Raw genomic sequence first — 16,786 nt, 5'->3', positions numbered from 1 at the left:
TTGCAGAGCCTACAGTATCCCTCAGAATAGAAAAGGACTCCCTATTCGATTCCTACCTGCCTGATGCATTCCCCTTATAAAGTACCTAACAGGAAAACATCAGCCTTCCCCTGAAATATAAAGTAACCCATTGGTTAAATTTTAATTCCTCACCTTTCCCCCCACCCCGGGTGAGCTCCCCTCCCTTCTTTTCTTTTCTTTCTTTCTTTTTTTTTTTTTCCTCTCGCCCTCAGTGATTTAAAATGCTAGAAGGGAAAGCAACTGAGGTCTTAACTTTCAGCTGCTGAATTCTGGGCTAATTGAAATTACTGGGCATAATGCTATATATAGGCAATGAAGAGATTTTTAGCTTTCACTCAGTGCCTTCAAGACATGTCTTTTTGTAGTCAGAAAAGCCCGAGATCAATGCATTTTCAAACTGACAGAGGGAACCGGCGCTTCTTTGGTAGCACATGCTCAGGATCGGGTCTGTGGTTTGTGCTGAGCTGAGGAGCTGAATGCCAGTCCATATGCTCCTTGTTTACTGCAATGTTTTTTGCATGTTACTGTGCACTCCGGACTAACGTCAAGGTAAGAGGAGCCGAGGCAACAGTGGGGGCAAGATGTACATGTTTAAAGCCAGCTGCAGAAAATGTCTACCTTGTGTGGCTGGCTCTCCAGGACTTGAGGATTGCTAACTGCTCAAGCATATTATTACAGGTGGTTGGAGGGGCTTTGTTTTACTGGGACAGTGGAGCTGAGCTGGAGAGGCATGTTTGCAATGTGCTGGGTAGTGACCTTCATATTTAACTCTTTGTAATTCTGGTTCATCAGACGGTCTGCTGGGGTGGGGGGGGGGAAGTCAGGGGGAGAAGAGAATAAATGGAAATTAGCCAGGTAGGCCAGAACCAAGAAACCAGGGATGGAGCAGAGGAACCGAATTCGATTTAGAATTAAGAATTCAAATACTTCTTCGCGGAAAGTAACGGCAGATGCATGTTTTCTTGCTGCTTTATATTGTCTGCAAGCCAGAGGGCTGGAAGAACTGGTGGCTGAAATGATATCACGATGCCATTTGGGGCATAACTTGTCATCAAATGCACACAAACAACTGAGGAACACTGTTAATTGACAATATCTGTCTCCCTGCTCCTCAGCTCTCTTGTGATAAGTGTCAGCCGGCAGCATCAGCGTTGTGGTCTCTCCTTTGCTCGTTTGTCACCCTCCCCACTCCAAACACCCTTTAGCCTTCACTTGTTTGGGTTAATCAGCCTCAGAAGTTGAGTCTAAGTTGCTAGATTTATTCCCTTGTCAGCAGCTAGCACAATATTAGTTGAAAGGATCACTGGCATTGTATTCATTCAGCTTTGAGGCAGACATACAGGCCAGCTGTGGGATTCCAGTGGTATAATTTAAGTGAATTACAATACTCTGTCAACATATTGAGAATGTGCGGCTGTTATTCTTTTATGGAAAGTATGCACCTCTGTGAAAATTTAGGTAAAGCCCCCAAACTTAAAATAGAGATTTTAAAATTGAATTGATAGATTCTTAAATTTTTATTTTCTCAATGGAATGTTTTAAGATATTTGGGTGTTAAAGTTTCATCTCTTGGGCTTGGGGATTTTAATAACAGAACTCAGTACTACCATCGATGATTTTAAAAGAGATTTTTTTCTTATTGGATTTAAAGTAGGGGAAATCTATTTTACTGTAATAGGCTTTTTGGGTAACAGTAACTCCTTAACACAGCCCCCTGTTCATTTTGTTAAGTGATTGAGGTTTTACTTTTGATCACTTTAAAATTAACTTTCTTAACCCATTCACCTCCACACCTGTGATAGAGATTTTGAAATATGCAGACAGAGCCAGACTGTATAGTCGGTGATTTCTGATTCGTCCCCAAATATAGGCACTAGAGGAAAGGGTTTGTGAGGGAAAATAATTGTAGGTGCCTATGTTACACTATCCTTAAATGGGATCATCAAAGGGCTTTCTTCATCAAACTGCAACCTCACCCCCTGCCTTTCCCTGTGCCCCTGGGCAATCATCAACCTGACTAGTAGTCTGAGACTGGAGCAGAATTGTACAACCATGCTGTTTAATAAAAGAAATGTGAGATAAAATGAGCAGACAGTTCTTTGACTGCCAGTTTCATGAGACACTCTTTAAAAATACTTATTAACAATGAGAGTGGCATTTTATAGATTTAACTTTTCAAAGAGTGTACCTCTACCCTGAAACTCACAGACACAAGAAGATACATTCTTGTACCCACAGAGGTTTTGACCACATTTGGATAATTGGGGGTTGGGGGTGGGGGAAGCAGTCAGTGTATGATTGTGAAGTATTGCCAGCTCTGATTCATTAATCAGTTGAAACTCAAACCTGGAAATCGCCATATGTTGTACTGTTGTCATTATACTGAGTGCATGAACTTCAGTCAAATTTATCCTTCTCTTTCTGAGAGTTAACACTTGCTCTTTCTTTCATACATCGTTATTTTCTTTCTGATTTCTCCTGTCCTGGGAGCAGCAAGATTTGTGGCAGAGTTTGCCATCCACTCATGCTATATTACCCCCATCAAAATGAATTCTTGTCTGTAATTTGGGTGTATATTGGTTGTATGTGGAGCTGTTTACTTTTGTGGGGTCATTGAAATCTCTCTTATATGTACCAGTTTCCTAAAGTTTTCCTGGGACAACTTGGTTAATGATAAATTGATCCTTAACTTTTCAGGCTAGCTAGAACACAAGCAGCAGACATAATTCTTTGTTTTCTAGCTAGAATAAACCACTAGTATCTCAGTTCCTAATTTTGCTTATTGGGAATCTATAGAATGGCACAACTCAAAGAATTTTGGAACTGATACATGAATAAGACTCAAGATGTTGGGTGGGTCTGGACCAGTGAAAGCTATGGGAACCAACTTGACCCATCTTAGCCTGACAAGTTCAAGGCAGGTCTCAGCAGACACTGTTACAGATTTGATAGAGGCTGAGCATGTGAGTCTATGTGAAAAAATATGAATAAGTGAGAAGCAAACTGAGTTCTTTGAATGTTGACTGAAGAATAATGACCATATTAATCTGATTGCCTTTACTTGTTATATTTATGTTATCATTGTATTCCTAAACTGATCATATTCACCAGGGAAGAAACAATGATGATGAAAAGCTGTAGTCAAAAGTTATCTACCTAACTTCTGTTATCTCCTTAGTTGTAAATTGTTATTCATATTTATTATGAGTAGTATTAATATCAATCATCATTAAAATAATGAGAAGACTCAATGATGATGATGATGATGATGATGATGATACTCCAGGTATAAATGCCACTCTGCAGTTTTTCAAAGCACTTTTGCATATATCATCTCACTGTGTTTTAAATTAAAAAAAAAGTTGAGGAGTATGGAATTTAAATTGCATCTACACAATTACAAGGTAATTGAAATGAGAATATGATGGATACTTGAGTATTCCCAAATCTATTTATACCTGAAAAACACAAATCATTTATCCAGCCAATAATTCAATAAGTATTTATTGAGTGTCTACTGTATATAAGGCACTGGCTAGGTCCTGTGGGGGTTAGAAAGATGAAAAGACAGGGTTCCTACCCTCAAGCATGATTAAGGGCCTAGTGGAGGACAGATAAGTATAACACAAGATAGAATGTTAAAATGAAATTAAATAGGACTAAGTGATGTGAAAGTTCAAAGGAGGAAGGGATGCCTTCTGGCTGGATAGTTGAGATAAAAGTGCTTTTTGTTGTTGTTGAAATAACTAATTTTAGATAAGCCCTTGTCCATAGAGAATGAACAAATGTATGAATGAAAAAGTATGTATTAAGTGCTCACTCTGCTAAGTACTATGTTAAGTGCTGGGAATAAAAATAGAAAAAGAAAATGACAGTCTCTGCTTTCAACCTGGCCCCAACCCATCTTTCCAATCTCATTGGTCATTACTCTTGCTCCATCATTAAGTGATCTAGACAGACAGATATTTTCTCTTTTCCTCACCCATGCCTCTCCATCTCCTATCTCCAGGCCTTTACAATGCCTGTCTTCAGTGCCCAGAGTCTATTCCCTCCATATCTCTATCTCATAGAGTACCCCTTTCCCTTAAGGGTCTCTCAGGCCCTATCTTTTGCATGAAGTCTTTCCTTTTCCTCCTGTTACATTGATATATTTTAAGAATTCAAATAAGACCTGAGAAATCAGAACCTAACGAAATATTTTAAACTGCCTGATTTGTGCAGAGTGCCTCAAATGTCTATTTAATCATTTTTTGTGTGTATATTTATTAAGTTTCTATTTATGCTCTACATAGTATATATACATTAAAATGTAATTACAAATATAGATTAGAATGTAAGTTCATTGTGATTAAGGATGGTTTCTTCTTTGTATTTGTATCCCCATTGCCCACTAGAGTGCCAGGTAAATAGTAATGGCTTAATAATAAATAATTTTTGGTGGATTGACTTATCGAAGGAACTCATTCTAATGGAGGAAGAAACTCATATAGGGAAGGCTTGGTGGTCCTTAGAGTACAATTATGGGGCAAATAGCAAAGTCTAGTGTTCCTGAAACTTGTAGTGGCTTTGAAAAGGTAGAGACAACTGGTATTGATAAGGATTTTATTTTTGTTTTGGACTTGTGATTTCATTGGTTTAGGAAACTCTTATTGTAGACTTGTTTTTCTCTAATGCATACTGGCAACTCATCTGTAATGCATAGTTCTTGAAACTTGACCTTGTATCCTGAAATACTAAATGATTTGCCTATGTTCACATAGATAGGATCTTCCAGAATCAAGACTTGAACTCAAGTCTTTCTGACTGTCAACTATCGTGCTGCTCCACTAGGTCACATTAGATTGTTGACATATCTCTATAGTCATTTTTTTCCTAAATTTTTCAATATACTTTCATATCTGTATACCGATATCTTTTATCTGTATATCAATATATTTTACATCTTAGATATCAAAAGTATATCAATATACTTTTATGTCTGTTATATTGTTATCACAAAAACTCTTGATTTAGGAAAATAAAGTGTTATTCTCATTTTTCAAATGAAAGAACAAGGGCAAAAAGTGGTTAAGTGATCAGTCTAAGGATATGCAGCTAGCTAGTGGCATACCAAGAACTAAAAGTAGTCTCTTGATACCTATACCATGTTCTTTCCACTGCAGCATATTGCCTGCCCAAGTGAATTTTAACAAAGCAGAGCAAGAAAACTTTGAAGTTGTTTGTGAGATGGGATGTTGTACTGGAAAGGGGATTAGACTTGTAGTCTAAATAATAATAATTGTAGGCTAACATTTACATATCATTTTAAAATTGCATAGCCCTTTACATATCTGATCCTCACAGCAACCATGTGAGGTAGGTGCAATTATATTCATTTTAGACATGAGCTAACTGAAACCAAGAGACATTAAGTGACTTGCCCAGAGTCATACAATTGGTAAAAAATTGGAAGATCTACATTTACCACTTCTTCCTTGGGTGACCTAGGGCAAGATATTCTACTTGTCTAGGCCTCAGTAATCTTATCTTTAAAATAAAGAGGTTGCACAATACCTCCCCCCCCCATTTCCCCCAAGGTTCCTTTCAACTCCAAATTCTATGACCATGTCTTCTTCTATTTGGCTTTGTGAGCAACTTAACATGGTGTCATAAGATTTGACTTACAAACTTAACACAAGGTCATAAGTTTTGTGGCCACAAAATCTGTGGCCTCATTCAGTAGGCAGCATAAGAGTTAAATTTGGTAGGAACTTTCAGGTGATTAAAAATAACTCAAAAAAAGCTGAGGGTGATTAAAGAGGAACAGATTTTGGAAGATTTGTATGATTTGACCCAGCCTGAAGTAAGTAGGATCCAGAGAACAATATTCACAACTACACAAATGTAACTGAGTTTTTAAGGACTGACCTTAACTCCAGAGAGCAGATGATGAAATTAAACTGTGTTTTTGGTAGAGAGGTGGGGGTTTTTGAGAATAGAATAGTGTGTCCATGGTCAGGCATGCATGGTCATTGTGTTAGCTTTGCTAGACAGCTTTCCTTTATTACAACGGGAAGAGGTGTTTACTGAGGGGTGGGAGTATAGCATATCAATTAATGGCTATGTTGTAAAAACAAAAGGAATCAATACAACTTTATATTTAAAGAAACATGTCCATGAACATTATTGAGGTCAACTTTCCTCTCTTTCTATAGAAAGGAAGGCTCTTCTCTTAATGTCCCAGATTGCCCACTTATGTTGAACTTAAACCAGTTGAATGGAGAACTCTCTTGATAGCATGAGGCTACCCTAAATACAGTTGTCTCAGCATTTCAGTTATAACTATACCTGTTGTAATCACACTAGAGTATTTCAGTTATAACTATACCTATTACAATCACTCCCCCACTTTAAAACCATGTTCCTTTTTGAGACTACAGAGCTATTCCATGAGGATAGGCTCCAAGTGAACTATTTATCAGCACATTTCTATGGAGGCTGTATAATGCTACATAAAAGGCCCAGTGCTAGGTACTATAGAAGAGAGATAGAAAATGCACCTATGACTTCACTGGTATAGGGAATTCCCAAATGAGGAAACACCTTCCACCAATACAGGTCAGTACCTTCTCTTCAATTTATAGTATGAGAGATTTGTTTAGGATATGGAGAGAATATGCCAGAGGCAAGACCTAAACCCAGCTCTTTCTGAATCTTGGGCTTTCTCTCCTTATCTACCATAAGACATTACCTCTACTCCATTTATGCAACACACATAAATCATGTTCATTTCTTTCACACTTACATAGAAAAATCCTTACCATCACTGTTATTCTTGAACCAACTTTACATTTTACAACATTTCCTTTGTTTGGAATGTGGTACTTCAGCAATAATCCAAATATTACCTATCTTTCAAGGTCCCTTTCTACTTAATTTATTAAAGAACTGGTTAAGTACCTAATACATGCTAGGTATTATGGTAAGTACTGCAGATAGACAAGAATAAAACAATCCCTAGAACTCACTAAATTCTATTAGTGGGAATCAATATAAACAGCATGAGTGTTGATATGTAGATAAAGACCTGATAAGTATGTATGTAGTTATTTATAGATATAGAGGTAGAAATAGACATAGACAGATATCTATAGATATAGATGTGTGTGTGTATGTGTGTGTGTATATGTGTGTGTATATATATATATATATATATATACACATATGTATATGTGTATATATATATATATATATACATACACACATATGTGTGTATGTGCGTGTATGTGTGGACATAAATATAGATACATACAAAGCAAACACAAAATAATTTCCACAGGTCACAATCAGGTGGGAGAGGCTCAGGCCTGCTGTTTTATAGCAGATGGCACTTGAGCAGTCGTGAAAGAAGTTTAGGATTCTATGAGGAAGAGGTAAGGAGAACATACTTATGGAATATCTAGTTAGAAGTGCTCAGTTGGGAGTTGGTGATGCTGGATTGGGTCTGAAGACAGAGAATAGGGCTAGAGTTATGGATCTAGGAAACATTTCACAGATATGGTAGTTGATTAACTCAAGATCTACATCCCTGTTGAAATCTTCCTAGACCATTACAGGCTCCAGGAATTTGCCCTTTATTTAGCAGTTACATATATTACTTTGAGAGAGCTCTAATGTTGCAGTCACACTTTTCAGAACCATAACTAGAATTTACTATACCTGGGAAAAGCAGCATAAAATATGGCTGGGGATTAGGGACACAGAATCTGTTCTCAATTCAGTTGAGCAGGTTGGGGAGGCAGCAGAAATTAGGGAGGAATTGTAGAGGCTGCTTCCTGGAATCAGGCAGGATAAGGGCAGTGGCAAACTAGCTAGGTGGCATAGCGGATAGAGCACTGGCCCTGAAGTCAGGAGGACCTGAGTTCAAATATGAGTTCAGACATTCAGGGTCACTGTGTGACCCTGAGTGAGTCACTTAACCCTGATTGCAGAGAGAGTGAGAGAGATAGATAGATAAAGAGAGAGAGAAAGAGAGAGAGAGAAGAGAGAGAGAGAGAGAGAGAGAGGAGAGAGACTGAGACTAGTAGTGCTGACAGTGCCCTCCAAATTTTGGTGTCCTGGAGCTATGCCTTCCCATCTTGCACTAGTTAGGATTCTGATAGTATTTAACTTATCATTTTAGCTTTTTAGTATTATGTGACTTGTCTTTCCAACTAAATTATACATTTCCTGACAGCAGAGACTACATTGTATGCTTATTTGCATTCCCCTTCCCCATCTTGAATAGAATTGGTGTCTAATAGATTATTGATGTTTGATGGTGTTCTAGACATCCTGGCTTATCACCTCTAGTTACAGAAGACTACGTCCCATTATTACCTTATATGACTTTTCACATACTGAAGCTTTGAACAAATGATTATTGATTATTATAGGGATGGTTTGGATTTGTGAATAAATATCCATAAATAGTGGTTCCTGTCGTACATATGTGCCTTTGACTTTTTTACTACTCCAGAAGCCACCACCTCAAATAACATTTTGTTTCCACTTTTATGTACTTATCCTGTTTTATTTTGCATTAAAGTTATGTATGTGTCATATCCCCCATTAGATAGTAGGCTCCATAGAGGTTGGGCTCATTTTCCCCCAAGGCCAGAACAATGTTTCACACATAATTGATACTTCAATGCAATTTTGCTGAAATGAATTGAATTATGGAACCATAGCATAGCACAGCATATAGTACCTGAAAGGAACCTTAAAGATCATCTGAACAACATTTTTACTTTAGAAATGAGGAAATTGATACCTAGAGAGGTTCAATAATTTGTCCAAGTTCCTAAAATGAAGAGAAGCCAGAGACAGAACAGATAGCTTTTAGGTTTTTAGTTTTATTCAGTTTGAGATTTCAAGGAACAAAGATAAAGATTCATACTAAGTTGATCTAAGCATATGGTGTATTGATAGTACATAAACTGATTTAGATGTTATTAATCATGAAGATTGGTAGAATAGGAAATCTGTATTCTTCCTTACTGTCATCTACTTTGTCCTGGGCTCTCTGTCTCAGGGAAGTGAAGCCAAACACGTGACTAGTCTCAGAACGCCAGTTTTATCTAAGCTGTGGGATGGTCTACAGGTGTGAGGGGCTACACAGTTTTATATTGAGATTGATCAGTCAATCAGCAACCACCAATTAAGTACCTACTGTGTGCCAGGCACTATGCTAAGTGCTGGGGAAATAAAAAGATGCAAAATACAGTCCCTGACCTCAAGGAACTTACAATCTAATGACAAAGGAAACTAGAATCTCTAACCAATTTTCCAGTCTTACTGGAAGCAGACCCTAAGTAACTTTGAATATGGGTCATGAATAGGTGAAATAAGTATAAAAAAAGAAGTTGGTAACATCCATTTTATATGTCTAACAGAATTTCCCTCCTCCTATGAGTGAGGAGATCTCACTAACTCAACCTGTAATAATTTGTGTTAGGTATGTGCCCCACCACTTTGGATTAAAAGCTTCTAGTGGATAGCAACCCAGACATTTGCATATTTTATATGGGAACTAGCAAAAATGTATGATCACTACTAATGATTAGGATTTAGATAGTTCTTTGAGGTTTGCAAAGCACTTTACGTGTGCCATCTCATTTGATTCTTAATATAACACTGTGAAATAGGTGTTATTTTCATCCTCATTTTATAGATGGGGAAAACAGATTAGGAGCGGTCAAGAAATTTGAAAAGGGACATACACTAGTAAGTTTTTGAGGTAGAATTCAATTTCATGTCTCCTTGACCCCAAGTCCAGTCCTCTATCCACTATGCTACCTAGGTCCTTGTAATAAAATAAATGGCAAGTTTTTAAAATAGCTATTCACTCATTATTTCCTTTACTCATTTAGCAAGTATTAATAACCTCAGTGCTTAATGCTATCAGTTTGTGGATAGACTTCAGACTCTTCTCTTCCCACCTTCCCCTGCAAGAGTGAAAGTAGAGGAAGGCCATTATCAGTTTCTTTCTGATTGTAGGCTGACAATAGGGGCTGATAGAGGGGTTGTATATGTGAAGTGGTAGATTTCTCAAGTCACTGAAAGCCACATATGGCTGTAAGTTAAATCAAGTCATGCAAAGAACATGTTTTCAGTTTTCATACTACATAAGGACTTTCAAATAATCTTCCCCAGGCACCTCAGCACCATGGGATTCATAAGGGTCCAGGCTGTCAACCTGATTTAGGTCAACTTCTTACTGCCTTTATAGGTGAGCTGTGCCTGAGTAGAAACTGAAAGACTAGAAAAGTAATCAGTGAAGAGCACTAACTGAACATCTCCTCTAGGGGAACAAAACAAAACAAAGCACTATGTTAGACATTGTGGGGTAATGAAAAAATAAAGCAGGAAGACCATTTCTGCTTTCAAGGAATATACTACATATCTGGAAATAGTCGACATGGTAAGATACTTGGTGCTGGCATTCATAGTCTCCTTTGAAGCTCCCATTCATCCTGTGAGATGAGTGGTGCCAAGTATCATTATGCCTATTTTATAGACGAGGAAAATGACAATAAGAGAAGTTAAGTGATGTCCAAACTTATATAGCTAATAAATAGAGGGACTGTACTTAGAAATTAAGCCTTTTGTCTCTAAGCACTCTTTCAGTCTATGACAGTAGTCCAACCTACATGTGGCATCAAGAAAACAACCAAGAAGATAGCTAGAAAGATAGATTAGATAGATAGAGATAGAGATGGAGATAGAGATAGATAGATAGAGAGATAGATAGATAGAGATATAGATAGATAGATAGATAGATAGATAGATAGATAGATAGATAGATAGAGCACCTAACTACCTTTGATGAGTTCAAATCTCTTGAGCCAGAAAGGAAGCAATAATCACAAGGGACCAAGATGGCTTCATCAGAAAGAGATCATGCTAGACTAACTTCATTTTCTTTTCAGATAAAATTATTAGACTAGTATCAGAATGTTGCAGATGTAGTTTACCTAGTTTTTAGCAAAACATTTGATAAAGTCTCTCCTTGTTATGAGAGAGAGAGAGAGAGAGAGAGAGAGAGAGAGAGAGAGAGAGAGAGAGAGAGAGATTTGTTCTAAATAACAATAGAGTTATATGGATTTAGAATTGATTGAATTTCTTGGGTCAAATAACAGTTCAATGCCAACTTGGAAGAAGGTCACCAGTGGCTTTTCCTAAGGATAGGTGCTTGGTCTTGTGCAATTTAACATTTTTATAAGTCATTAACAAATATGTCCTATCTATAGATAGGACAAAGCTAAGAGAAATAGTTTGCATTTTAGAAGATATAAGCAAGGTCCATAAAACTCTTGACAAACTACAATGTTGAGATAAAGCTGATAAATTGAAATTTAATAGAGATAAATCTAATGTTTAAAAAAATCATGGGGAAGGCATAGATACACATGCTTGTTTAAAGAAAAGGTACATATATTAAATATATTGCCAGCTCAGTAAGAAGCCTCACATGTGGCAGAGTACAAGAGTTTTCCAGTGATATTGGCCTCCTTGCTATTTCTTGTACCAGACCTTCTAGACATATTTTTGGAAGAACTTTTATAAGCTGGAGAGAAACTAGAGGAAGGAGGCTAAATGGTGAAGATAGGTCAGATAACAATCAACTGAAGGAACTGTGAAGTTTCTGAGTGGAGAAGATACTGCTTAGAGGGGTCATGATAGTAAGTCTTTGAAGGTCTGTCATGTGGAAGAAGGATTGGATTTATTAACCTTGGCTGCAAGGCCACAACTTGCAACAATGAATGGATGTTGTAGAGAAACATATTTTGGTTTAATTTCAGAAAGAAACCAACATTTTCAAACAATCAAGCTATCTAAAAATGAAATGTGCTGCCTTGGGAGTGAGAGAGTTTCCCTTTGCCCCATGCCTCCAAAAACGGGGCACACAAAACTGAAACGAATACTTCAGATGGGTTCTGACCAGGGCTGAGTATAGCAGGAACATCATAGCTGTAATTCTGAACACCATATATGCCTCTTAATGTGGCCGAAAACAATATTAGTGTTGTCAAGTCAACAAATTTATTAAGTCCTTACTATGTGCCAAGCATTATGCTGTGATAGAGATACAAGGAAATGCCCAAACAATCCCTACCCTCAAAAAGTTCGCAATCCAGTTGGGGAGATATTATGCAAACAACCATGTTCAAACAAGATACAGACAAGATGCAAAAAATGATATCAGAAGGAAGGGACTAGCATTAAGGGATACTGGGAAAGTTTTGTTTTGTTTTTATAGGAGATGAGATTTTACTTGAGACTTGAACGAGGCCAGGGAAACCAGGGTGTAGAGGTGATCTAGCAAAGGACATTAAGAAGTACTTTTCATGTAGGTAGGAAGACAACCAAATAGGTATATTTTCATAGATGTCAAGGAAGGAGAAATCCAGAAGAACAAGATTAGTCACATTGGTAATCTAGTAGTGTTTAATGTAGTGGTAGGATAAAAAACTAGATTACAAAGGATTGAACAGAATGTTGGGAAGTAAGGAAATGGAAATGATATTTCTAGGAATGTTTAATTCATACTAATAGGTAAGTAGAATGAAAGTTTCTTGAGGGCAGGGTGTGTTTTTCATTCTTGTCTTTTTATCCCCAGTACCTAGGACAGTGCCTCACTCATATATACCAGATAGCAAAACAATGTTGTTGAATGTATGAATTAATGAATGTTCTTTGGATTAATGGAAATACAAGACAAATGCCCTACCCTCAAAGATACCATAATCTAAGCATGGAAAAATATGCAGGAGGTCAGATAGACAATCTTATTCAATATTTTGACTGCTTTTGGTGGAATGGAATGGTATGGAATGGAGAATCATATACTGTTTTCTAAGTCTTATTCTCAGTGAATTGCACAGGCAAAAAGTACTGTTGGAATTCAGATGTGCAAGCTGGCCCATTTGTAGATAAAGTCCAGTTGCACCCAAATGTGGATACATTTAAGAGTCATTCAAAGCCACCTGAAAGTTCAGTGTACTTTTAAAGAGGTCTATTAGCAATGCAAATGGAAAGCTACCTACCCTAGTGGTAAGTACAACAAATACAATAATGAACCTCATTAGAAGTTACTTGTTAGACATTCTGCCTTACAACATTTGGCTTTGCTGAGTTAGAAAGGCAGAAGCAGAATCTAATGAGTTTCCACTTGATCTGGGTTTAGGCTGTCATCCTTAAAGTCTAAGCTGGGCAGATTTCAGTATTTGGGATGAAAAGCCCCCAAACATGTGCCTTGACTTTATAGGAATTATTTTCTTTGCTCCATAAGAGCAAATAAAAAATAATATTATGAAAACTAAGAAACAGAGACATAACTAGCAGTTTTGGTGCCTGAGGCAAGTAGCACAAATCACACCCTCAAATTCAGCTGAGTAGGCTACTCTAGTAGGGACTATTGTGCCAGCTAGGAGATGACCTGAGATGAGGCAACTAGAAGAAAGAAATATCCTATCTTCTAGCTTCCAATTTTAACTAATTATTCTTGTCAACTAGGAACTAAATATATTTGTTTCTGTAGTGGTAAAAGACTCCACATGTTGCCAGTGCCTTCTAAATGTCATCATTCTGGGACAAAGCCATAGTAATGTGGTTGTAGATATGGTTCTGTTTAAAGATAAAAATGATAAGAGTGGTTGGTCAGGTTGATAAGGAAAGAAGGCTGCTCATAGGAAGTACTTGTTAAGCTTCATTTTGATAGAAGGATGCAGGGATTGGTAGTTTGGAGTGGGAAGGATGGCACAGGGAAATTCCCCCAGGTGAAAATAAGCAGAAAGATTGGCTTGGCTTTTAAAGAAGGGCCATACAATGACAATCTTATTCATAGGTATTTACTAAAAGGGACTGATGATCCTTTTCATGTCCTTTGTCAGGTCTTATAAGCCCCAATCCCCAAGTTCATTAGGAAAGATAAGCAAGGAAAACTGTTTTATGAAAAGTAAATAAAGAATTGTGGGAACTAGAAACATTGTTCTTCTTAGGCCATTGCTTTTCAGCAGAGGATAGAAAGCTTCCAAGTGTGACATTGGAATGGCTCTGAAAATGAGGCACAATTTAAAAAAAAAAATTGATGATGCTTAACTTGCTGCCGGAGTGTTAAGGCTATGCTTGACAGTGTAGCAAGGTAAAAAAAGAAAGGGGAACGAAATTTAGGTAAATAGGCTTCCCAGTCATCTCCATTCCTACCTTTCCCTTCTGTCCCCTCCAGGTCAAATCTGACTCCTGTGATGGAGTCACATGGGGTGGATTCTCTAGAATGCTGATCTCCTTAAAGCAGAAGTGAACAAGATAATTCTAGAATGCTGTGTAGGAAAGAAGGGCAATGGTAATTCAGTAGTAACATTATTAGCACATGAAATTACTGTATTTTCAGACCAAAGAAATCAACAGATAGGAAAATTCAAATCCTTTTAAATATAAATGGAGGCTTCAAATTATCTACCCTGCCATAAGATGCTTGAGACCTTTCTAAACAGAGAAGCAGCTTAAAGTGCAAAGAATGCTAAGTTTCAGCCTGATTACAACTCCATCACTCCCTAGCTATATGGCTTTGTGAAGTGAATTAACTTCTCTGAGTCTCAGTTTGCTTATCTATAAAATGAGAGAAAAACTATGCCTTACCTAACTTCAAGATTGTCATGAGGAAAAAAAAAACTTGTAATATATAAATGACATTAAGGCAGTTATAATTATGATAACATTATATGTTGTAAAGGTTTGATATTAAATACCATGAATTTCCATGTATGTGCTTACCATAGTGCCAAACACAGTGTGCGGGTGTTAAAATAATGAATAAATAGGCCACATATGCTTAATGTAGATCATAGAATATTGGAGATGAAATGAATCTCAGAGTATAGTTCAGCCTTCTTATACAACAGATGAGAAAACTAAAGTCCAAAGAAATAAAATCATAAGGTTTATAGTTGAAAGGGATGTTAATGGACATAGAGTACAACCCCTTCTTCTTATTAGATGATGGAAATGAGCCTCCACATGAAGAGATGAGGAATTTGAGGTTCAGTTGAGGTCAGAAGCCAGATCTGGAGTTACAGAAACAATAAGTAGCATAGTTAGGACTCTGATTCATGGATTCCGACATTATTACAACCAGAAGGAACCCTCGAGACAGAGAGAATGCTTATGTAAGGCTTAGAAAGGGGAGGTTCTAATAAGACAAAATCTACTAGGTATAAAAGTAAAGTCCTCCCCTTATAGGAAAACAATTTAACTGGAGAAAGTACAGAATGAAGGAGATGTAGCTACTTTCCAGTTTATGTAAACTAGATTTGGCTGTTTTACTGGTATCCAAGTTGATATGAACTAATAATGGCATATGACAACCAGAAAAATTAATTTGGCCTAAGACAGAAAAAAATTATAGCATCTGTAACTTTATTTCCTAGGCTGCCAGTCTAAAGAATTCATCACCAAATGAGAGGCAGTAGATCCCCCCTAACTGGAAGTCTTCCATCAGGAGCTAAATCATCTCTTATTAGGGCTACTATGGAGTAGATTCTTGTCAGATTAGGTTGAGAACAGATCCTTCCAGTTCAGATTCTCTATCTCAGTCGTGGGATAACAGAGTTGGTGCTGGAAGGCAATTTGCAGACCATCTAGTTCACTTCCCTGATTTTTTCAGATAAGTAAAAAGAGGCCCTGAGAAATGAGGTTGACTTGCCCAGGGTCACAAAGGCAGTGCCAGATGTGGAATTTGAATGCAGATCCTCTGACTTCAAAGGCCATGATTTTTGCCATTGTACCACTCCACATCATGAAGTAGAGTCACTTATCCAATGGGACGTGGTGAATCTGTGCCAGGGTCAGGTCTTCAAATGGGAGGCTAGGTGATACAGTGGTTATAATGTTGAGCCTAGAGTCAGGAAGACCTGAGTTCAAATGTGGCCTCAGACACCTGCTAGCTGAGGGACCCTGGGCAAGTCACTTAACCCTGTTTGTCTCTAAACTCTGAAGTCAGTAACTGAGCTAGAGAAGGCAATGGAAAACCACTCTAGTATCTTTGCAAAGACAATCCCAAATGGGGTCACAAAGAGTCAGACATGAAAGAACAACAGGTCTTTGAAAACACATCTTCAAGCTTTCAAAACACTTTTCTGCCCCAAAGATTGCCTGCCACTCAAATTATTCATTCTTTAGTGTGGGGAGAACTTAGAAATTTGTTCTGTCTTGATGGAATGAAATCCTTGCCCTTATGACTTCTTAATCTTTTGAGTTTAAAAGAAAAAAATCATTTTACTTCTTGGCTACTTTTATTCTACTGACAATTCCTCATAAAAAACTTGAGGCAATACAAATGTAATAAGTCAAAGCTGCTAGGGATATGCCAGTATGTCACTGGAATGTCATCCCTGGTCACAACTCTAAATCTCTCCATTAGTCACATGTTAAAGCTTGTCATCGACAAGCCCCTTGCCATGTGACTGGGGGGACTGCTGTCAGTCAGTGATGGTTTGAGTAGGCATCAAGCAGCCATGATGATGATTCATGTGATCTTGTTTCCATACTGTATGACTCTTAAATGTCAATGCTTCGCTCAGTTGTTAGCCTTGCATGAAAACTGAATTCAACGTTATAGTCTCCTTGGACCTCTGAAATGTCTTTCTTATATCTGTGCTAGAAGATGCAAATGAGGAGCCATCTTTCTTAAGGAAAAAAAAAATTCTTCTGACATTTTCACTCCTAAAGGCAGGTTTCAGAATAG

The 16,786-nt window shown here is 37.5% G+C and overlaps 1 protein-coding gene across 2 annotated transcripts in view; it reads left to right on the top strand.

Moving 5' to 3' along the window:
• The first annotated feature begins 249 nt into the window (after positions 1–249).
• Positions 250–16,786, top strand: part of DLG2 (discs large MAGUK scaffold protein 2) — a 1,818,644-nt gene continuing 1,802,107 nt past the window's right edge. The window contains exon 1 of one of the 2 annotated variants that reach the window (XM_078156955.1): positions 250–570. In XM_078156955.1, the coding sequence (XP_078013081.1) occupies positions 529–570 (42 nt within the window). In that variant the 5' untranslated portion in view covers positions 250–528. The remainder of the gene's footprint in view (positions 571–16,786) is intronic. The other variant, XM_020993659.2, reaches the window with a different exon arrangement.

Source organism: Phascolarctos cinereus, unplaced genomic scaffold (assembly GCF_003287225.1).
Source record: "Phascolarctos cinereus isolate Bilbo 61053 unplaced genomic scaffold, phaCin_HiC Scaffold_726;HRSCAF=1367, whole genome shotgun sequence".
Classification (NCBI taxonomy): domain Eukaryota; kingdom Metazoa; phylum Chordata; class Mammalia; order Diprotodontia; family Phascolarctidae; genus Phascolarctos; species Phascolarctos cinereus.
This window is presented reverse-complemented; position numbering and strand designations above follow the sequence as displayed.